This window comes from Brassica napus, chromosome A8 (genome assembly GCF_020379485.1).
Source record: "Brassica napus cultivar Da-Ae chromosome A8, Da-Ae, whole genome shotgun sequence".
Classification (NCBI taxonomy): Eukaryota; Viridiplantae; Streptophyta; class Magnoliopsida; order Brassicales; family Brassicaceae; genus Brassica; species Brassica napus.
In genome coordinates, this window is record NC_063441.1 from 20,778,654 (window position 1) to 20,799,969 (window position 21,316).

Consider the following 21,316-nt stretch of genomic DNA (forward strand, 5'->3'; position numbering starts at 1 on the left):
ATCCTAACTTCATTAATTCTTCTTTATTTATGTGTCATTGTAATGTTTATTGATGCATTGGGTTAAAAAAAATATATAAATCAACTGTCGCCATTTTCACTAAATATTTTCTTTAGGCGTTTGGTACAACAGTACAACACTTTTGGACATTTTACACGAAGTTAGTATATGATCAATCGTACAAGTTTTGTTGGTCGTTGATTCAGCAGGTGGATCAATCAAATATTCATCTTAACGTTTTACCAACAAAAAATAACAATCATATAGTCCTTGAAAAACGTCAGGATTAGACGTCGATATACATATGATTATACATGCGATCTGGTGGCGCACATTTGATGACTGATTTACATATGCAAAATTAAAATGAAAGATATACGTCGACTATGATCAATCAAAATCCTTTGGTTTTAATTAATGCACCTTCCTCACTCGGTTAGACAATGAACGTTTTTGTAATTTGTAGAGGCTAGACTAGTAGTCTATTTTTGTTTGTGTAAGCATCTTTTTTTACAGCTGGCGAATACATCGATTGCAGTTTATAACGTACTACCATTATACGCAAGTTGAATATATGATTCATTTGGTGGTCAAGTGATAATGAATAATACGTACTATATACCGAGTGTAGCTAGGTTTTATACCCCATAATAAAGATTAAAGTACTGGTCATGTGAATTCTAGGTCATGAAATAAAATAAAATAAATATTTGATTGCTTTTATCTCTATTAAATTACTAGTTAGGCTAAAACAATCAGTTATCTTCATTCAAGATTATAGATACGGCAAAATACAAGATTCTACTGGGGTCTGGTGTGGATTCCTGGGAATTTGTCTGAATTGTATCCATTAGATGTTATTGTCACGTCTCATCATGCGCACAGGTTAAATTTGAGATAACGCCCACTAAAAATAACAAAAATCTAAATGCATGTGTATTGTGGGGATCCATGATACATTACAGACCTAATTTGACAAACTATTCAATTTTTCAAGTATTATTAGGCCCATAAGTAAGATAAACTTAGTAATCAACGTCCTTATATAGATGTCGTTTATTTCAAATACACTTTTAATTAGAAAGAGTACTGCCTGCTTTAAACAGGAGATAAATTCACCTCCATATTAGGAATTTGCTATAAATAATGTCCTCTTGCAATAAACTTATCATGTACATGTACTATTAATATGAATGAAACTATAAGACAACAGATAATACAAAATGAAAAAGGTCATTTCAGGATTGTAGTTGCAAATATTAATACTTTATTAGACACAAGATGAGAAAATATAGGAAACAATATAAAATATAAACACGAGATGTAAAATATAAAGGTATAAACGATAATTATGGCTGTATATCAGCAATAAAAATAGGTATATTAGTATAAATATAAGCAAATGATACTTAGTTTGTATTGAGAAGCTCCTCTATCATCTGCAAAGCAACCTTCTCTTCCTCATCCATTAATCCTTCTTCTCCGCCGCCTCCAACCTCAGTGGCCGGTCCAACAACATCGTCTTTTGAAGCTGTAGTACTAGTTGGCTCCTGGGAGGACCCGGAGGGACTGAGCTCCACTGAGCCGGAGGGACCGAGCTCCACCGTCATGACCCAACTAGAATCAGATTTTGAACCGGCGCGTTTCTGCCAGACGCCGATGTGGGAGCTGGCCGTGTCAAGACGGAGGCAAGTGAGGGAAGGCGAAGGAGACTTGCAGCATTTCCTCAGTTTGGCGCTGAGGATGGAAGAGAGGGATGACGATGATGAGGAGGCTGAGATGTCAGTTTTGCCTTCGGACGTGTCTCCAGTGTTGTTGTTGAGAGGGAAGTTGGTCTTGGCGTTGCGGCCGCTCATTAAAACAGCGGCCTCGTCGTAGGCTCTTGCTGCCTCCTCCGCAGTCTCAAACGTCCCAAGCCATATCCTCCGTTTCCTTTTTTTTTCATTTATCATGCATGTTATAGAATATAGTCCGTATAAGCCATAAATTAATCATTTGTTAAAAAAAAAGCCTAAGTTAACCAGCATTAAGTAGCAAAAACTGTAGAAATGTTAAAATGAGGTTCATGTCTTAGCTAAAGAGAGGAAATTAAACAATGAGTAAAACGATCATGTATATATATGTTTTGTGTTGTGTATGTTGGTTGCTTACTTGAATGCATCAGAAAGAGGGAATAAATGAACAAATCAGAAAAAAGGAAAGAAAGAAGGATGGTACAAGAGAGGATGACGAATCTCAGCGACCCATGAACCCCAATGGCGTTGCCTGACACCTCTGAACTTCTTCGTCTGTACCATTCTTACTCTGTCAGAGAGAAAATAGGAATGGTTGATGATGAGTAATATATGTAATATGGATGTTTGGTAAATGGTAATGTTGTGTATTTATATACATAGGTTAAACTTTTGGTGGATAAAAAGGGTTGTACTTGTTCCTACTTTTATTACATTTGACGTACTCATCGATCGGCTCATCACTGTTCTATTAGAGAGAAAGAGTGTGAGAATTTAGTTGGAGTTGTTGGTATATAGTGATTGCTAATGTTCGGGAGTGGTTATAAGGGTAAAACGATTTAAATTTTCAAAGGTTGGATCGTTTATATATATGTGTGTATATGTAGAAAAAGGCACAAGTGGTGAAAGTATCACATGGCCGTGTACATTGTTTTTAGCATACTTACGTACATCCTAATCAATCGTCCACATCATATAGCTACCTCTCTTGTTTCATTTGATGCTTGCTTATATTTGTATATAACTTCGTACTTACGTATAATTATAAACCTTTTGTGTTCGTCAATAATTGCAAAATATTATGATCAATTAAGACCCGTCATCATTATAATGTTACATTTATATACGTAATATGTTGGTTAACAACAAACACTAAGCATCGTCTAATATCAACATCATTAAGCCGATCCCATGTAAATACTATACATTATATATCTTATGTATATATCGATCTCATCAAAGCTATAAGCCTTACTTGGGTCGTAACTGCGAATAAACTTAAAGTTGTATTTTAGAACATTAATCAATCGTAAAAAAATTTGCCACATAAAGCAAACACGTAATAAGGGCTGAGAAAAGTGGTTGTTCACTCGCGATCAAATATAACACATGCGATATACATCACATACATAGAGGAAATAGCTAATATATAAAGTTAACACAAGTTAAAAGTAAAAGAAAGGACAAAAAAATGGTCCATATATATGTAAATTGTGCAATGCAATTAGTAGAAGGTTTTGTCAAAATATTCAGTTGCAGTACCCAACTACCCACTGCCGCCTATAAGCACTGACTAGTCGGGGGTTGGTCCAAAAATTAAGGCTGCTTAGGTGTCAAGCTCATATCTATCTCTTAATGTATATAAGCAGGGCCCCCAGTTCCATATATATATAGTCTTCGTTAATCCTCGTATTAGGATCTTGCATGTTATGTATATTCCAGTCATCTATGTCTTTGAAGAGAATAATTTGTAGTTTATTTATTTTGACTCGAACTTATATTTATCTTTTTCTTTGAAGAAACGTATTTATCTTTTGAAACACGAAAATCACGTGATTGAATCTCGGCAAAGTCAAGAATGAGAAGAAAAAAAAACATTTCTACAAGAGCCGGAAGGTGATTCAGTCAAAAGGCAAAAGTACCAAATGCTCTCAGTTGGAGAAAAGATTCCTAAACTGCGAGTCTTACGTGGTTTAATTTACTTACATCATCTACTTTCTCATGTCCTCTTTCTTGTATATCACTTCCATATTAACAAAAAACTATGAGAACGAATTGGCCCGATCAAATTAACATGGACCATACTGATTTCCAGAAGGTCTAGTATATGCATTCTTTTCTAGATGAACAACTAAGAAAACAGAATATCTTCATGCTTAATTACCATTAATAAACACTGGTGGTGCATCATCGCATTTTCAACGGTTTTGTTTTTTTTTGTAGAGAAAACTATGAACATTGTTTATTATGATTGGTTGACACTACACACGTGTACCTGTGAGAATGCCTTAATGTCCATGTATTGTATATGACTATATATATATCTCCTAATTTTTATATCATGTTATCGACCACTCAACCCTTACAGCTTTTGCTTCATGTTTATACTGTCTGGTTGCATGATCAATTGAGTCCACCATCTTCATTTTTTTCTTCATCTCGAACCAGCTAGCCTCTTGATAAGCCATCAAGAGAGTTGTGTTATCTTATTTAAAAACAATGAATTAACAGAACGGCTATCAACTTTTATCATATGGTCGACATTGAATCTAAGTTATGTAGAATGATGAAACTGATAACAAAAATTACAATCACAAGCTGCATGTATGATGAGTGGGGTTGGCACACAATTATTTTGACTTTTCAATTATCAGTTCACACCAAACACACTATATCAATATAATTACAAGACATAATTACGAATAATATGGTTCAGAGTTGATAATGGTAAAATGACAAAAATAGCCTTATTGAGAGGGGATCCGTATAACGGCTGAAGGGATGAACGATAACCTTCTCTCTGGTCAGAAGGACTCTTTCGTTGCCTAGTTGATCAAAAAAGGAATCAACTTTATCACCAGGTAAGTTTATTTCATAGGATTCTAAACTTTATAATCACTCAATGTTTGTTGTTTGGATTATTATCTCTAGGTTTGATTTGTTGTTATTTGAAAAAAAAAGGATCATTGATTCCCCCCTCCCTGAAAGTCTCGACCTTTCCAGATCTTTCAGAGCTCCGTTTACTTCAATCGATGGGGTGCGATTCTACTTCCAATCTCTGTTTTATGCTTTATGATTGATTCAGATTTTGAGATTCTGTTTGATGGGTTTATGATAGATAAACCCTAATTAAGATTGTTTTGTTGATAGAAAAAAATTGAATTGAAAAAACCAATAGGATGATCAGAAGTTGTGTGTGTTTTGTAACAGAGCAGTGGCTGCCTGGCTTGCTACAGAGAACCCAAACCAACTGAAACTCTAAAGGATCATCCACCTTTCAGTTCCAGAGCTAAAACGTTTAAGAAACCAAACGTGTCTGAAGATTTTTGGTCAACTAGCACAGTTGATATGGACAACACCACCTTCCCTTCTCAGGGGAGCATCTCATCATCCAACCAGACTTTTGATTCTCAGTCTGGTGCTGCTGCCCCTCCTGAATTTGTAAATCAAGGTACCTTCTCTGTTGCTGAGACCATTGATGGTGTTTTTGAAACGGTTATATATGAAGTGTGTGAGTGTTTGCAGGTCTTCTTCTTTGGAATCAGACCCGGGAGCGTTGGGTGGGCAAGGAAAGGCGTAGTAACAACCCACCGGATCCTACTCAAGGAGCTAAGATCAAGTGAGTAGCTTCATTTCACTACACACTATTTGTCTCTTCTAAGTTTGTTTTAAGCATATTGTATATGTCCATTATATGCTGCAGTTGGGACGCAGCATCGTACGATAGCTTGCTGGGGAGCAACAAGTTATTTTCCCAACCTATTCCTCTCAATGTAAGTGTACTTAATCACACTCTCTCTCGAGTACATGCTATACGGGAAAACTCCCTGAGAGTTAACTCTATTTGCTACTGATGAAAATAGGAAATGGTGGATTTTCTGGTGGAGGTTTGGGAACAAGAAGGTCTATATGACTGATGAATTAAGATACACTCTCATACACACACAATGGTTCCAACATTTCAGATTTTTTCTTCTGTTTTGGTTTGATTTCTGAAACCACCTTGTTGTACCATCTTTCATTTGGAAAACCTGGAATGTGGGTCAATGAGAAAATCCCCTTGTTGTACCATCTTTCAATCTATAAAGGCTTAAGATTTATGTCTGGATTTTACCATGTCTTACTGTCTCCGGTCCGACCTACACGATGATCCTACCTCTCCAGGTGATGTATTTAGATGATGTCTAAGGAGGTGTTATTAGTTTATATATTTTGATTGATTTAGAAATTTATATAGTATTTATAAATCTAAGGCTCCGACTGGTGACATGTAGTATTAGAGTTGAATTACAATATGATTTATAGTTCGATGTAACTTGCAGTAAAAAGTATGTGGTAAAAACGGTAAGTTTATGTAGTAAGTTTTGCAGTAAAAATAAAAGTTATCATTTTATTAAAATTTGTGACTGGTAACATTTTTGATGTATAAGTTGCAGTAAGAGTTCTGAATAAAAAATTGAATATAAAAACAGAGAAATAAACATTTTTTTATTAAGCTATATTTTAAATAAATAAAAATATTTTTTTAAAAATAAGTATAAAAGTTTAAAAAATAATTTTCAGTATATATAATTTTCTAAGTATTATTATAACTACTAATAATATTTATTTTAATATCAATAATAAGTTAAATTAAATGAAATAATATTATTAGCATGAACTTTAAATTAAAAAACCAAATAATAGAAAAAAATTACAAATGTTCGTTCCAAATCATGTTTGCAATCTCATCTCTTATGTTGTTCATATATTGACCATCAGTTGTTATTTCGTCTTCTTCAAGTCTACTAAGCTCTTCTTCTTCGATTCGTCGTCTTTGTTCCTCTTGACCACTGCTATATCTATCTTCAAAATCAGCATCTGGAATTTTGTGAAGCCTGATAAAATTGTGAAGAACCATTGTAGCATGCACAATTCTATTTTGAGTCTTGACGTCGTAGCGAGGCAAATTGTCAAGGATTCTCCATTTCTTTTTCCAAACTTCGAATGTTCTTTCAATGACTGAGCGAAGTGATGCATGCCATTTGTTGAACAATTCTTTTTTGTTCCTAGGAGGACCATCATCAAATTCAGAAAGATGATATCTGATATTTTCTCTGCTGCTTCCTCTGTATGGAGCTAGAAATCCTCGTTTATTGGCATATCCAGAATCAACAAGATAGTATTTACCTATAGGAGGTCTAGGGAATATAGGGTCTCCATCTATTGCATACTGCAACACCAATGAATCATGTGTAGAACCAGATGCACCTAGCCATGCATACGTGAAGATCATGTTTATATCGCATATGCCCATTATGTTCAAGCTTGTTTGTCCATGTCTATCCCAATATCCAACCGCATCACTACCTCCGACCTTAACTCTGACATGTGTTCCATCTAGTGCCCCAATAAATCCACTAAAAAAAGGCCAATAGTTTGAATTTTCTCGTAACTTACGTGGATAAAGCTGGAGCGACGCCATTGTTGGAGTTTTTAAGTACTCACATGCAAGACTCTCCACTGCATCCAACACTTCATGGAACTTTCGATAGATAGTCTCCTGGGAACGACCAAAAGACAACCCAACATACCGTTGTGTATCATTTTGGGCACACGTAACGAGGAATATTGCCACCATCTCATCAACACTAATATGATCAGTACTCTTTAAGTTGTGACGATGCTCCAACGTTGTGCATAGGTTTTGAAATGCTTCTGGATGCATCCTTAGCATGTTCATGCAATGGTTTGGATTATTATGAATCTGATTCTCAAGATTTTGCCAACCCAGTCCCCGTTCAAGTACCATTGGTTGCTTGGAAAAATGACGCTTGTAATACTCCATCAAAGGTTGTAGAATCATATCAATATACTCTTCATCTTCTAGATCATACAGCTCTAGCAACTCTTCATTTGTAAGATTTTCTAAACCTCGAGAATATAACTCATTTAATCGTATGATCTGCAAAAATGTAGAAGATTTGAAAAAAATATTAGAATAATGTTGACTATCATGAAAGATATATTCACTAAAAATAATAATTTATTAAATCTTAAAATAAAACAAATAAATATAACTTTTTTCTAATTGAAAATAAATATTAAAATAAGATTTTAATCATCAAGATTAATTCTTGTCTCACTCGATTCCCCCCCACCACCATTATTCCCAAATCCACGTTTGTATCCTATTTCTTCAAACAATGACATTAGTTCTGAATTAGATGGGACACCAAATTCCTTATGACTCTCCATGGTTGTTCTTGTGATGTTTTGCTCTCGGTTGGCACTTGGAGGATCACCATGGCAATGTTGCAAAGCCTTGAAACGTTCTCCGGAGAAAGCTCCATGGCGATCATATCCTGTATAACCCTCCAAAAATGTAATCTTATCATGATCACTTTCGTTGTAGAAAATCATTTCTCGGGCAAATGGATCTTCTTTTAGCACTTTGATGCAAGACCACCAAAAATCTGTCCACCTTGTCAGACCTTGAATTGATTTCAGGATTTCATATGCTTCTTTAAATGGCTGAGCTTCATTTTTCTCTCTGCGTTCTTTTGCTTCTGCAACTTGAGAACGACGTAATTCCATCATTTCTTTGAACTGCTCATTTATCTCTTTTTCAAATGACTTTCTTCTTCGTGGGATGTTCTTGTCGCGGCTCAGGGATACGTCTTTACCTCGACTACTTTCGTAGGGAGCAACACGTGTTTGTTTTCTGTTTGACCGCTTTGATGGACCAATAGGTGACCTTGGAGGAGAGTCTAGTGAAACGGTTTGTGAGTGGTGATGCACGTCAGTTGTATGAATGATATTTGAATCATCTCCACCATTATCTTGGGTTTCTGGAACAGACTTATCCAGCTGCTCATTCTCATTTTGTTCAGCATACTTTGCATCTTGCACATGAGTTGAGTACATAGCTTCTGGTTTACTACCTTGACGTCCAAATATGCGCCTCATAAGTTCCATGTGGGGGATCCCATTTTCACGGATCTTTTTTGCATATTGAATTTCCTGCACAACTCAAAGACAAAGTATATAACATAAATGTCAGTAACAAGGTTTGTTACAAGAACTTTTTGTAAAATATAAAACTATACACTAATGTACCTTTTCGCGGTCGTCCCACCATTCGGAATCCATCTCAATGAAACCGGTATTATCATCTGCTGAAACTCCGGTAAAATTCTTGAGCCTTTTATACGATCCATACATATTTCTCAATGTATCGTACTTGCTCTTGAAAGAATCCCAAGGAAGACTTATACCAGTTTTCTCCAAAAATTCTTTACAAATACGTTCTCTCCCCACTTCTTTCGGTAACTTTTGTCTGTATCTAATTTTAGCCAACTCAATATCTAGAAGCTCCAAGTATATCCCAATATGCTCATCTTCCCATATAATTTGTTTTTGTTTCTATAGTTATGTTAAAATAATTAAAATATTATAACTTCATATAATTTTAAATTTAACATATCAATTATAAAATTTACCTTACGACGAGTAGTTCCACCGCCGTCTTCAGCACCAGCACCAACATCATCAACATTTTCATTATTAGACATCTTCATCCAAAAGAATAAACAAAAATTAATAAACATAAAAAGGTACTCTGTTATTTTTAAACAATATATAAAGCTCAAGTAAAAATGAAAATATGTTTTGCACGTAAAGAAGAAGAAGATAGAAAATCTCAACTTAAGCTTATTGATTTCTTCAAGTAAAACCATAAAAATATATTTGCAAGCAAGAAGAGGACGAGAGAAGAAAACAGACCTTAATCTTTTGGGTTTTGAAAATGACGTGATACTGCACTAACTTAGGTCAATATATATAGAATTTTGTGACTGGTATTTTTTTGTGAATTATCAAATAGAATTTATGCTTAAGGTTTTGTATATAATTGACTAAACGTGAATAATTCAAAAAATTAGGAACAAGAAAGATTATAAAATCTTTGACTAGCATAAATTTAGGTAGAGTACACTCTGTTCACGTTTTTCTCTTGTGGTAGTTCACGATATTTTTTTAAAAAAAAAATAGAAAAATCAATTAAATTTGTAACTCAACTCCTAAAACATAGGATTTTGGTTGATGTAGGTTTATGTTTTGAGTTAGCAATTTTATGAAGGGTTTAAGTCAAAGTTGTAACTCAACCACAACACATCTTAAATCAAACTTAAAATCAAAAAAATAAATTTAATGCATGATTGGTAACATTTTTGAGTTACAAGCTTAACTCAAACTTAATCAATCCTACCACATGTCACCAATCAAACCCTAAGTAAAATACGCAAATCCGGAAGTTTTCCCTCGGATTTGAATCTTTGTATTTTTAACAAAAAAAATCAAACAAATCTATTCAGATACATTATAAAATCAAATATATTAGTAAATCCGTACGATTGAATAACATTTGATTTGATATAGAATTTATGAATCATTAAACCAATAACACATAATTTAATACAGATTTGAAAATCATAGAACCAATAACACTAGATTTAGTTCGGATTTTCAAATTCATTAAAATACAACAATCAATAACCCTTACTAATGCTATGTCATTGGATTAGATTACATGCTTACAAAAGAATCTGCACCCTTCTTTTTTTTTTGTGGCTAATAACTTCTAAGGGCATCTGTATTGGGGGTCCCTTAAGGCATCCCTTAGGGGAAGGGGGTGGGAACCGAGGAAGAAAGAGAAGGGAAAAACCCTTAATTAAGAGCTGTCCCTTACTCTCTAATGACCAAAAAAAAAAAAAAAAAAAAAGCAAAATAAGGGACTCTCTCCCTCTCTCTCTTCATCCCACCAATAAAGATGCCCTAAAGTACCCAAGTCACTTTCACAAGAAATTATAAAATAATCCTACCAAAAAAAAAGAAATCATAAAATAATATATGGGCCGGTTAATATTTAGGCCCATTAGCTTGGGCTTCTTTTCTGCAGACTATAGTAGCAGAGTGGGAATAAGGGAATAAACAAAAGGAGAGAATATTCGCTATAAAACTATCGGTCACGTAGCGGAACTCAACCCCATACTCCATTATACTTTATTATTTGTATCTGAAGAAAGCGGGAAAACAGATGCCACACACCTTATCCACCGATGAAACGTCGGCTTAAAAGGACACGTGTCTATCTCAAACAGGTCCGTCACTGAACTATCACGTAGCCCTATCAGATCCACACTCTCGTGTATTACGTGGTGAAAGGAAAAAAAAATCATTTTTAGTTAGATAAAAAAATAAATATTAAAAAAATAAAAGACAGAAACAGAAGAGACACGCAAACATATCCATTAGTCACAGGGGTTGTTCTCGCAGCAGTTCTTATTACCAGAAAGGAAATAAAGTCGTAACCTTTGTGTTAAAAGGATAAGAAGGGTTTATAGTAAGAGAGACAGAGTCTGTTTTGTCAGGTTGAAGAGAGAAGAAGATGGAGAACACAGACGAGCTCGTGTCTATTGAGCTTCCAGCTCCTGCTTCATGGAAGAAACTGGTATCTTCTTCCCCTCTATTTTTTTTTTTTTTTGAAATTTCTGCTGTAATTGCTAACAAGATTGATGTCTCTGTAAGAGTGTTGTTTTGTCGGCTCAGATTTCTATTACAAGTTAGCTTCTTTTGTTTGGTCTAGGGTTTATGTTTGATTTTGGGAAATTTAATGAAATAACAAGCTTTGAGGTGGGTTTTGGATCTCTATGTTAATTTTTATGTGGGAGTTTTCTAATTAGATGATAATTTAATGTTTCTTGAGAATCAAATTAGGGTTTTTAATGAAAATGCTATTGAAACCCTAGAAATGGTTGATAAAAATTGGGGCTTTTTCTATAGACTGTGTGTTTTGGATCTTTAATGTTAAATTCCATCTGAGAAGATGATAATTTAACGCTTAAAGCAGTTTCTTGGGGATTCAAATTAGGGTTTTCAATGAAAATGCTACTGAAACCCTAGATTGGTTGATAAAGTTTGGGGCTTTTTCTATAGAATGAGTCTGGAGAAGTCACACGTTGCTGTTGTGTATTATGTGAGTGATGTAAAGCTTGTTTGTTTTCAGTTTTATCCGAAAAGAGCAGGTACACCGAGGAAGACAGAGATTGTGTTCATGGCTCCAACGGGTGAGGAGATTAGCTCACGCAAGCAGCTTGAGCAGTACCTCAAGGCCCATCCTGGGAACCCTGTCATCTCTGAGTTTGACTGGACAACTGGTGAAACTCCAAGGCGGTCTTCAAGGATCAGCCAGAAGGTGAAGGCTACAACGCCAACTCCTGAGAGAGAGCCTCACATGAAGAAAAGAAGGTCTTCTCTCACTAAGAAGGACTTGAAAGAGGCTGCTGAGAAGGAGAACAAGAAGGAGGGTGAGAAGGAGGGTGGAGCAGAAGTGGCAGAGGCCGAGAAAGAGAACAAGGAGGGTGAAAAGACTGAGGCTGAGGGGGAAGTTGTGACGGAGAAGAAAGAGCCCATGGAAGTTGATACCTCTGAGGGGGAGAAGAAGATTGAGGAGGAGAACAAGGAGGGAGAAGCTGTGACGGACAAGAAAGAGCCCATGGAAGTTGATACCTCTGAGGTGGAGAAGAAGAGTGAGAAGGAGAACAAGGAGGGAGAAGCTGTGACCGACAAGAAAGAGCCCATGGAGGTGGATGCCTCTGAGGTTGAGAAGAAGACTGAGAGTGGAGGAATAGTTGAAGAACCCTCCAAGGTTGTTACTGATGGGGAGAATAAGCCTGCAGAGAAAGAGACTGAGAACAAGGGCAGCATAGCAGCAGAAGCAAACGGAGAAAAGAATGAGCCTAACCTTGATGCTGAAGTTAACAAGGGAAACGAAACCAAAGAAGCTGAGGAGAAGAAGACAGATGGTGAGCCTAACCTTGACGCTGAAGTTAACAAGGGGAATGGAGTACAAGAAGCTGAGGAGAAGAAGGCAGAAGCTGCAGCCGCTGTATCCGAGGAGAAGAGTAACGACGTGAAGGGGGAAGACACAAACAGAAGCGGAGAGGCGAACCAAGTTCAGCAGCAACAGGGTGCTGCTGCGGCGTCCGTGAGCTGTTGAAAGACCTGTAGAGAGAGCACAGGTGGTGTAAGAGTGTTGTTGTTGTTTTCTGATTTCAGGTGTAGTAGCATTGACATTATGAGTGGTTTGTTGTTGTATGTGCTTGTAGAAGAACTAATACGTCTCTGTAGTTCAGTTCATAATTATCATTAGACTCGTGTACTTTTGTACTTTTGGTGTGTTTGTTTATGTTAAGCATTTAGTTTGTTTCTTTTCTCATCAAGCTTAGATAGATGCATCAAAAAGTGATGCCAGGTAAAGTCGACACAAACTCTACATAGTAAGATTTAAAGAGGTAAAAAACACAAAGCAAGATAATATATTACAAAGACCACCCCCTTTAGTAAAAATCTTTTCGATCAACCATCAACCTCTAGTTAAGCATTTTTGTGGGGTGGGGGTGGGGGAGGGTCAATTATCTATTTTATTAAATTAGCAAAATTGTTGAATGAACAACTCTACATGATTTCGCTTGATTTACTACAAAACATAGGTGTATAAATTATGCTAAATATCTTAAAAAATCATTAAAAAAAAGATAAAAAAGTGAACTAGTTTTGAAAAGAATGTCAGCCAACTCTACCAGATATTCAATCTTATACACCAAATCTAAACAATATGTTTACAATATGATTGAATGATACATCTCAATTAGATATGATGTTTGTCCAAAACAATTTTTTCATCACAACATATAGAACCAATAGATTTATGCAGATCAAACAATCCAACTCACATTATATTTCTATGACTACATCTAAGATTTACTTGGTCCAAAAATAGTCGGTTCTTTACTTCTCTCTTTAAATTTTACCTTTTCTAACTTTTTCGATTAATAAAAAAGATTAATTAAAGGATATTGACAAATATTTTGTTGTTACTTAACATAATTTGTATATCCTTTCCTTTTTATGATTTAAGGCAATGACATAGAGGGTCCAGATTAGAAGCAAGGTCCGTAGATCAACGGCGGAGGAAATTCAAGGGATTATTATTATAAATAGAAAACAAATCCATCTTCCTAACTAACTCAGTAGTATATAAGTAAAACAAAAAGGCCGACGGCTCACAACCCTAATCCGAGCCAACCTCTTCCTCCAAGTCCAAAGCCCATTACACGCCGTTTGATTCTTCCCGCCGTTGCTCTTCTGCGTCTGTAAGTATTCATTCATTCAATCACTTTATCTCTCTCTCTCTCTCTGCGTCTGTAACTGATTCGATGTTCTCTTGTCTGTTTCAGGACTTATGGATCCCAACCCTTCTTCCGAGCTCGTTGACAACAAAGTTAATCTCGAGATTGAATCTTCCGACACGCAACCAATCAAGCGGAGGAGGAAGAGGAAGTCTATGGTGTGGGACCACTTCACCACCGAGACAACAACCTCCGGAACCACTAAAGCCTTTTGCAACCACTGCAACAAGTCCTACGCGTACATGTCTGGTGGCAAAGCTTCGGGGACAAGCCACCTCAAGCGTCACATCGAGTTAGGTATTTGTGATAAGTGCCCGAACACGAACCTGATCACTCAAAGGAAGGATGAAACCGCTTCTTGTCCTCCTCCCAAGAAGCGTCAGAGGAGATGTAATGTCGCTATGGATCAAGATGGATGCAACCATGAGATGGCTAAGATGATCATCATGCATGGTTACCCTCTCCACATGGTGGAGCATTCTGGTTTCTCTTCTTTCGTTAAGACTCTTCGTCCTCAGTTTGGAATGCCAAGGTTTGATACTGTCCATGGGGATTGTGTTGGCATGTTCTTGTCTGAAAAGCAGAAACTTTCGGAGTTTATTGGAGAGATTCCTGGGGGAGTTAGCCTTAGTGTTGACTTGTGGTTATCAAAGGAATCAGTGGGTTACGCCTTTGTGAGTGGACACTTTGTTGATAAAGACTGGAGCTTGAGTAGCCGTCTTCTCAATGTTGCTGTTGTGGCTTGTCCTGATTCGGATGTGGCGTTGAACCAGCCTGTTGCTGCTTGCTTATCTGAATGGAAGCTAGAGGGGAAAGTTTCAAGTCTCACTGTCAGCCAATCACAAGTGAATAAAACCTGCGTTGATAATCTTAGAGGTTTCTTGTCTTTTAAGAACCAGCATGTGTTGAACGGTCAGTTATTGATGGGGGAATGCTACGCTCGTCTAATAAGCAGTATGGCGCAAGAAGCACTTGCGGCTGAGGAGGTTCAAGGACCGGTAAAGAAAGTGAGAGACAGTGTTAAGTATGTTTTGACAAACGACGCTTGTGGAGAGAAGTTTGAGGAGGTGAAGAGACTGTTTCCAGCTTCTGCTCCGTATAAAGATCTTGTTATTGACAATATAGGGAGATGGGACACGAGTTACAAGATGTTGTTGGTGGCTTATGAGCATAGACAAGTGTTTTCTTGTTTGGAGACTTGTTATCCTGGTTACAAGATATCGATATCTTATGAAGAGTGGAGGAAGATTGAGAGTTTCTGCTTGTGCTTGAAAGTTCTTTTCGAAGCGTGTGAGGTCTTGATTATGCCAAAACGCTTGACAGCAAATACTTTTTACGATGTGATGACCAAGCTTCAGCTAGAGCTTAGCCGCATCGCCATGGGTGAAGAAGAGCTTGGAAACGTTGTGAGTTCGCTGAGGGAGAGATTCGACTTGTACTGGAGAGGATGCTTCCTTGTTGTGGCGGTTGCTGTGGTCTTAGATCCTCGGTTCAAGATGCAGCATGTAAAGGAAACATTCACTGAGTCGTATGGTGAAGATGCAGAACAGTGGATCAAGACTGTTACTGATGCCCTCCATGATCTGTACCAAAACTACAGTGAACACAACCTGCTAGATTCCTATGTAGTAGATCATGGCTTTGCGGAAACAGAAGTGGTTGAAGAAACTCACTTCCAACAAGACATGCTTCAAGATGCTAATACAGATGAGATAAGTCCACAATCAGAGCAAACCACAGAGTCATCACATCAACAAGAGACGCAACCTAAGGTAGAGAAGCAGCAGAATGTGAGTGAAGAGTATCAAGACCACACGACATTTATGGATGACGTGCTCCTGGAGGAAGGGTCTACTCTTGTCACGGTTGGAGACTCATTTTCAGACTTTGATATTGAAATATCAGAGATGAAACCGGAGCTGGATCAATACTTAGATGACTGTTTGGTTCTGAAGTCGGAAGACTTTGATGTACTAAGCTGGTGGAGACTCAACAGCAACAACTACCCCACACTGTCTAAGATGGCTGCTGATCTTCTCTCCATTCCATTCAGTACAGTCTCGCCTGAGTCTGTATTCGACACAGAAGTTAAGCAGATGGACAGTTATAGGACCTCTCTTCCTCGTGGAACATTGGAGGCTCTCTTGTGCACCAAAGACTGGCTCAAGAACCAAACATTATGAATTTTACTCCGTTTTTTTTAATTTTTGGATTCGCTTTTTTTAGTTTTGAAATTAATTTTTCATATCTGAGTTGCTTTTTTAACTATAACTATTTGTCTTTTGATTGCATAGATGACTTTGATTGTTATTCATCTCATGAATGACTATAAACTTCCATGTCTCTGCTTCAGCTTTCCTCTTACAATTTCCATATCTATTTTTCTAAGTAAAGAATGGTCTATTATAAATAAGTAGAAGGGAGAAGTTTAAACTGCAAGTTTTGGAATCTAGTTGCAACATCATTGCTTCGGATTCTGAAAGATAAATATCCCACTATACGAAGCAGAAGTATGTTATCATATCAGTTGGTTTACTGGTGTCTTACTGTCTTTTTGAGATCAGGTGGTTCTGTATCCTGCATTTTTCCTTTTTTGTGTTGTTTCTCAGCTAGTGGAATCGTATGTCGCGGCATATTAAGTGGCATTTGAGTGATTTTTACAGGCTTATATACAGACCAGTCCAGCAAGTTGCGGTCTATTTAGTGGCATCGTCCCGGCTATGCAACCTAACCCCCTTGATAAAAAAACCATCTCAAGCCCGTAAACTGACACAGCCTTGTTTCACCAACAGCCGAAGAAAGTACAAAATGCCAAATATTTCACAGCAACGCGACCCAGATTGATAACAATCAAGAAAATTGTTGTAAACCTTCGTAAAATGTAACTGGCATTTAGTAGCATGTCACAACCATTAACCATTTCTTATTATATCAAAGCCTGTTTAGAAACTGCGTTCTACAACGGATAAAACACATTACCAAAACCATAAGTTATCAGACTTATACAAGAAACAGAAATGAATTACATATGAAAAATTAGAAGACGAACACACAAAACAGGCTGACCAAGGCTTGAGACAACGACTTCCCTGAAAATAACGTCAAATGAAGATTACCAAACAAGCAGATGACTGAATATTACGAAACAAAACATGCAATATCCATAGATTTATAATGAACCACCCACTTCATTTATAACTGTTAGCTAGTAGTATTGTCTTTCATTCCACACTCCAACACCCATAATCCCATTCCACGTTACTCTATTACTAATCCCCCCGTGATTAGAATATAGTTCTGAACCATTTACCGAAGAAAATTCAGGAATAATTGCAGTCTAAAGTGTGCTGTTACGAAGTTTGGAGATGGAGCAGGGCCCTGAGCCAAAGAGTCTTCTTAGTTTCTAGCAACTGCGATCACTTGCTAAAACTCATCTTCGAGTACCTGCATATACACCAATGAAAACTTAAGCAACTATTCTTTCTCATGATCGGATCAAGTTTCACAAAACTTAATCTACGTAAAACCCTACAGAGATATTCAACCACACGTCCATGAATACAGTTATTCAACACAAATCCGGACACATAATCCATCATGGTACCTTGTCCTAATTTTCCGAATCAACATGTGATCAAAATATGAAAGAGTAGGTCCGAGTTAACTTCAAAAATTTACCTCCGAGGCTGCTTGCTTGAGTTGTTGTTCTGCCGTTTTGAAACCCCACTCTCTGATAACTCTGCATACAAAGAAAGTAGCTTAACGTAAACAGAATGATCCCAACAATAAATCTTCGTATTAGCAGCCCAATCTTCTCCTTTATTGGCCAATTTGTGATTCTAATAGAAAACAACTTTTGAGATAGTGATTCTTAAAAGTTAAAACGATATCCGTCATAATTTTTTTATGTACTAGTTATCCATGACATAGCTTTTCATGAATTTTTTTTTTTTTTTTAATACAAGAAAAAGGTCCAATCTCTTTGCCACTTCCAAAAAGCCAATAAATGCAAATTTATCCCTTAATAGGCCAGTAAATGACTAACCAGGTCTTTCCATAGGTTTCTCCAGGTCATGAAGGTTGTTTGTACTATTCTCTTTGCTGCAAAATGGTTATTTTTATCAAGTAAGCGTCAAATGCATGCTTTGCAACAAACAGAATATAAATTATATGTACCAAGCATGTGCAATAAGTTTAAATCAGAGAAAAATAGAATGAAAATTTACAAATATCACATGGTTTTACGTTATTAAAGCTATACAAGAGAACAATGGCAAATTATTTTCTAAACCTAGAGGATCCTGGCTTATGTGCTTGGTAAGAACCATCAACAGCAGCATATGGTGGACTATACGAAGCCCCTAGAGCTCCAGGTCCAGTCAAAACTGGCATCCTGCCAATCATAGACAAAAACCTCAACAACAAGCAGAAGAACGAACAAATCAGGAACTAGATATCGAAGGAGAGCCCAGAGCATAAGAACAGGATAGTATTCAGAATGAAAAGTAACCATTCTAATGAAATTAAGTCTTCGTAGGTTCAGCTTAGCAGCATGCAGAGTTGCAGAACCAAACAAAGGTAATTAAACCGGACAGCATATAAAATCACGAAAAAACATGGCAGCTCAGCTACCAATGTGCACAATATCTAGATCTTTGATATTCTTACAACCGAGAACTATTGAAAACTAGGATCCAAAAAGTTCAGCGAGAAGGGAAGGAGAAAGCATACCATGTCATCTCCGGGTTTCCGATCCCATTTTCAGGCTGGACATATCCGGGAAAAGCCATTCCAAAAGTTGGAACCCCACCATGCTGACGCCCGAATTGCATAACTGTATTTGAATTCAATCATGCAAATAATACGTTAATTTTAGAACTAGTCAGATACGGGAAAAAATTATAGTAACCAGATACAATAATATTTCATGAACCAAGCCAAATGGCTCAGTATCAACAGCTTTCAGTTCAACAACCATGCATGGTTTGATTCTGAAAAAATCTTTCAACTCGACCATTGCATAGAGAAAAGCGTTTTTCAAAAATCCTTACCAGGCAGAAAGGCTGGGAAATTTGAATTGTCAGAAGATGCCAGACTTTCAGCATTCCCCATTACTTGAGATCCACTAAACATCAAAGAGCCGCTTCCAGTGGCCTGGAGAGTCCCTTTACCCTTAGCAAACGATGCACCTGTATCCGACGCAGATTCTATTTCACCAGGTAGATATCGATTTCCTGATGAGTTAGTTCTCTGGGTAGAAGAAGACAATGGTCTGATGACAGCAGTGTGCTGATCGAAATCCTGTCCGGAAGGTCTAATGTAGCCTTTGCTAGTGCCTTTTGAATCTCCATTGAGTTGCATTGGGGATGAAAATTTGCCACCCTGACTATGAGACTGGGGGTAAAACACGTTCCCAGTAGTAGGTGCTCCTCTAACTTGACTCGTGGGCTGAAAAGTCTGCGCAGTATGAACTGGTAAATAAACGGATTTTGTATTCCTAAGCTTCTTGCCAGAAGGAGTTGCACTTTCATTCGTCTGGAGTCTTTCCATGCCAACTTGTATGCCATGTACCAAGTTACTCGACGAGACTGAAGGATAAAATGGAGGGGAAGCAGAACTTAGACTTGAAACAACAACGTTCTTTTTGGTATGGGAGTCTTCATTCCCAGTTTGAGTTGGAGCAGATGGTGAACGCCGTGAATCGTGGTGTGACTTTTTCTCATGCCAATGTTGTGACCCACGAGAATTTCGTAGCCTAAAAATTCAGTACACAAGTCCATTATATTAGAGATAAAACCTTCCCTCAACTATAAAAAAAATAACAAAATGTAAGAAGAACTTACGGTTTGCTGGAATGTACTTGACTGCCTTTGCTAAGAGGAATCTCATCTTTTCTTGCCTCTCCCACTCGAGTGGTAGCTTTAGGAACAAAAATTTGATGTCCATTGCTGGATGATGCGTTAGAGCTTCTCCCTCTACTGTACCCACGCCCTTGTCCCCTACCTCGACCGCGGCCTCTGAATCCGCCTCTAGGAGTCTTCTGCTGAATATACAAAGAGAAATTATAAAAACATAAATACCAAAAAAAAAAAGCAAACATATTCAAATATACATAAAGAAAGAGATAGAGAGATCTAAAACAATCTTAAAAAGAAAGCATAGAGGGAAGCTGTACATCATGATGTTTCTCCTGAGTAGTATTCATCTCTTCGTATTTGTCATGTCCCCATTTTCTTTCATCTCCAGACCCCCACGATCTCCTTCCACCCCGCCCTCGCCTATAAAAGCCAAAATAAGGAGTATATCAATCGACATTACCATGAATCCACAATAGAAATGGTTGAAAGGAAGAGATAATTTGCTTTTCATGTTCCCAAAAGCATGGACTTGGCCAAATCTATCATAGCAAACCCCAAATGCAGCTATTCAACCCATTCATAGCAAAACCCAAATGCAAAAACTCAACCTTTCAATCTATCTATTTCTCTAATAAAAACAATTGCAGTTGAGAAGATGGATTAGTATTCAGAACTTTTTTCATGTTGCCAATAGCATGAACTTGGCCAAATCTATCATAGCAAATCCAAATGCAGCTACTCAACACATTCATACATGATAAAAACTCCACCTTTCAGTCTATTTCTCTCTCTCTGGTAAAAGCAATTGCATTTGAGAAGATTGTGAAAAAAAAGAGTGTGTACCTGCTTCTGCCAGCAGACAGTTCCTGAAACCTGTCATCGTGCATATAAAAAGCTCCACCTGTTGGCACTGCAGACGATTGCTTCTCCTTATCTTCCTCTCCATCTACATTACCTGCCGCATCATCTTCTGCTGGTTTACTCCTCTTGTCATCATCATCATCATCACCTTCTTCCTCCTCCTCGTAACTATCTTCTCCATCTTCACTCTTCTTATCGTTGTCATTATCAACATGCTCATCAGATTGGCCGGAATCGGAATCAATCTCAGCCCTCTGGTTTTTAACCTCCTCACCGTCCTCGTCCTCGTCATCACTCGCTTCTCTCCTCCTAGTCGCCAATGAGCGCTTAAGCTCTTCGGGATCACTCTCATACTCCTGTTCTCCTGCGTCAGCCTGCGCCATAACTCTCTCTCTCTCTCTAGAAAGCTGAAAAGGAGAGCGGAATCGTAAATCGAAACTCTAGATGAAGAAATTTGATAAGAGTAATCGAAGAATGAATCACTGACCTAAACCCTATTGTACTTCCTCAAGAGGCGATCGTTCGTTCTTCTGGAGCGGAAGGGTCTCTTTGACTTTTACGAAATGTGTCGTGAAAGTCTTATCTAGGCCTGGGCATTCGGGGTCCCAATCGGGTTTCGGTTTAGTCCAATCGG

At 37.4% G+C, this 21,316-nt stretch overlaps 6 protein-coding genes across 12 annotated transcripts; 3 read left to right on the forward strand and 3 right to left on the reverse strand.

Moving 5' to 3' along the window:
- Positions 1 to 1,224: 1,224 nt before the first annotated feature.
- On the reverse strand, positions 1,225 to 2,487 carry LOC106379899 (ethylene-responsive transcription factor WIN1-like). The gene is made up of 3 exons (XM_048738172.1): positions 2,439 to 2,487; positions 2,218 to 2,304; positions 1,225 to 1,932 (listed from the first exon to the last, which is right to left on the reverse strand). Exons 2-3 carry the CDS (start codon positions 2,295 to 2,297, stop codon positions 1,410 to 1,412), a joined length of 603 nt encoding a protein of 200 aa, XP_048594129.1. The 5' UTR covers positions 2,298 to 2,304; positions 2,439 to 2,487; the 3' UTR covers positions 1,225 to 1,409.
- A 1,956-nt stretch (positions 2,488 to 4,443) lies between these two features.
- LOC106382302 lies at positions 4,444 to 5,841 on the forward strand. Of its 6 annotated transcripts, none has more exons than XM_048738173.1 (6): positions 4,444 to 4,594; positions 4,665 to 4,770; positions 4,949 to 5,184; positions 5,259 to 5,352; positions 5,437 to 5,506; positions 5,597 to 5,841. In XM_048738173.1, exons 2-6 carry the CDS (start codon positions 4,766 to 4,768, stop codon positions 5,648 to 5,650), a joined length of 459 nt encoding a protein of 152 aa, XP_048594130.1. In that variant the 5' UTR covers positions 4,444 to 4,594; positions 4,665 to 4,765; the 3' UTR covers positions 5,651 to 5,841. The 6 variants fall into 6 exon arrangements, with proteins under 6 accessions (XP_048594130.1, XP_013677750.2, XP_013677748.2 ...); XM_013822296.3 differs by having other exon boundaries at positions 4,450 to 4,594; positions 4,695 to 4,770; positions 4,944 to 5,184; XM_013822294.3 differs by having other exon boundaries at positions 4,450 to 4,594; positions 4,695 to 4,770.
- Positions 5,842 to 6,426: 585 nt separating this feature from the next.
- Positions 6,427 to 7,524, reverse strand: LOC125576971. The gene has a single exon (XM_048737536.1). It carries the CDS (start codon positions 7,522 to 7,524, stop codon positions 6,427 to 6,429), a length of 1,098 nt encoding a protein of 365 aa, XP_048593493.1.
- A 3,430-nt stretch (positions 7,525 to 10,954) lies between these two features.
- Positions 10,955 to 12,982, forward strand: LOC106382304 (methyl-CpG-binding domain-containing protein 10-like). The gene is made up of 2 exons (XM_013822297.3): positions 10,955 to 11,223; positions 11,779 to 12,982. The coding sequence occupies exons 1-2, from the start codon at positions 11,161 to 11,163 to the stop codon at positions 12,769 to 12,771; spliced, it is 1,056 nt and encodes a 351-aa protein (XP_013677751.2). The 5' UTR covers positions 10,955 to 11,160; the 3' UTR covers positions 12,772 to 12,982.
- A 439-nt stretch (positions 12,983 to 13,421) lies between these two features.
- LOC106379901 (zinc finger BED domain-containing protein DAYSLEEPER) lies at positions 13,422 to 16,315 on the forward strand. The gene is made up of 2 exons (XM_013819747.3): positions 13,422 to 13,927; positions 14,012 to 16,315. The coding sequence occupies exon 2, from the start codon at positions 14,017 to 14,019 to the stop codon at positions 16,144 to 16,146; it is 2,130 nt and encodes a 709-aa protein (XP_013675201.2). The 5' UTR covers positions 13,422 to 13,927; positions 14,012 to 14,016; the 3' UTR covers positions 16,147 to 16,315.
- A 549-nt stretch (positions 16,316 to 16,864) lies between these two features.
- LOC106382305 (protein MLN51 homolog) lies at positions 16,865 to 21,283 on the reverse strand. Of its 2 annotated transcripts, none has more exons than XM_048738176.1 (11): positions 21,170 to 21,283; positions 20,665 to 21,089; positions 20,139 to 20,241; positions 19,807 to 20,003; positions 19,015 to 19,718; positions 18,695 to 18,797; positions 18,255 to 18,356; positions 18,009 to 18,064; positions 17,642 to 17,702; positions 17,274 to 17,407; positions 16,865 to 17,052 (listed from the first exon to the last, which is right to left on the reverse strand). In XM_048738176.1, exons 2-10 carry the CDS (start codon positions 21,063 to 21,065, stop codon positions 17,380 to 17,382), a joined length of 1,755 nt encoding a protein of 584 aa, XP_048594133.1. In that variant the 5' UTR covers positions 21,066 to 21,089; positions 21,170 to 21,283; the 3' UTR covers positions 16,865 to 17,052; positions 17,274 to 17,379. The 2 variants fall into 2 exon arrangements, with proteins under 2 accessions (XP_048594133.1, XP_048594132.1); XM_048738175.1 differs by having other exon boundaries at positions 19,807 to 20,006.
- Positions 21,284 to 21,316: the final 33 nt, after the last annotated feature.

Excerpts from the sequence above, each read along its gene's own strand:
- LOC106379899 (XM_048738172.1), bottom strand. The coding sequence starts at position 2,297 with ATGGTACAGACGAAGAAGTTCAGAGGTGTCAGGCAACGCCATTGGGGT. Across the intron at positions 1,933-2,217 it reads GAGATTCGTCATCCTCTCTT|GAAACGGAGGATATGGCTTG; the intron begins GTACCATCCTTC and ends TGAAAAAAAAAG.
- LOC106382302 (XM_048738173.1), top strand. Across the intron at positions 5,353-5,436 it reads ACTCAAGGAGCTAAGATCAA|TTGGGACGCAGCATCGTACG; the intron begins GTGAGTAGCTTC and ends TATATGCTGCAG. Across the intron at positions 5,507-5,596 it reads CCCAACCTATTCCTCTCAAT|GAAATGGTGGATTTTCTGGT; the intron begins GTAAGTGTACTT and ends TGATGAAAATAG.
- LOC125576971 (XM_048737536.1), bottom strand. The coding sequence starts at position 7,524 with ATGGTACTTGAACGGGGACTGGGTTGGCAAAATCTTGAGAATCAGATT.
- LOC106382304 (XM_013822297.3), top strand. The coding sequence starts at position 11,161 with ATGGAGAACACAGACGAGCTCGTGTCTATTGAGCTTCCAGCTCCTGCT. Across the intron at positions 11,224-11,778 it reads CTGCTTCATGGAAGAAACTG|TTTTATCCGAAAAGAGCAGG; the intron begins GTATCTTCTTCC and ends GTTTGTTTTCAG.
- LOC106379901 (XM_013819747.3), top strand. The coding sequence starts at position 14,017 with ATGGATCCCAACCCTTCTTCCGAGCTCGTTGACAACAAAGTTAATCTC.
- LOC106382305 (XM_048738175.1), bottom strand. The coding sequence starts at position 21,065 with ATGGCGCAGGCTGACGCAGGAGAACAGGAGTATGAGAGTGATCCCGAA. Across the intron at positions 20,242-20,664 it reads CTGTCTGCTGGCAGAAGCAG|GCGAGGGCGGGGTGGAAGGA; the intron begins GTACACACTCTT and ends TGGCTTTTATAG. Across the intron at positions 18,798-19,014 it reads TTTCCCAGCCTTTCTGCCTG|TTATGCAATTCGGGCGTCAG; the intron begins GTAAGGATTTTT and ends ATTCAAATACAG.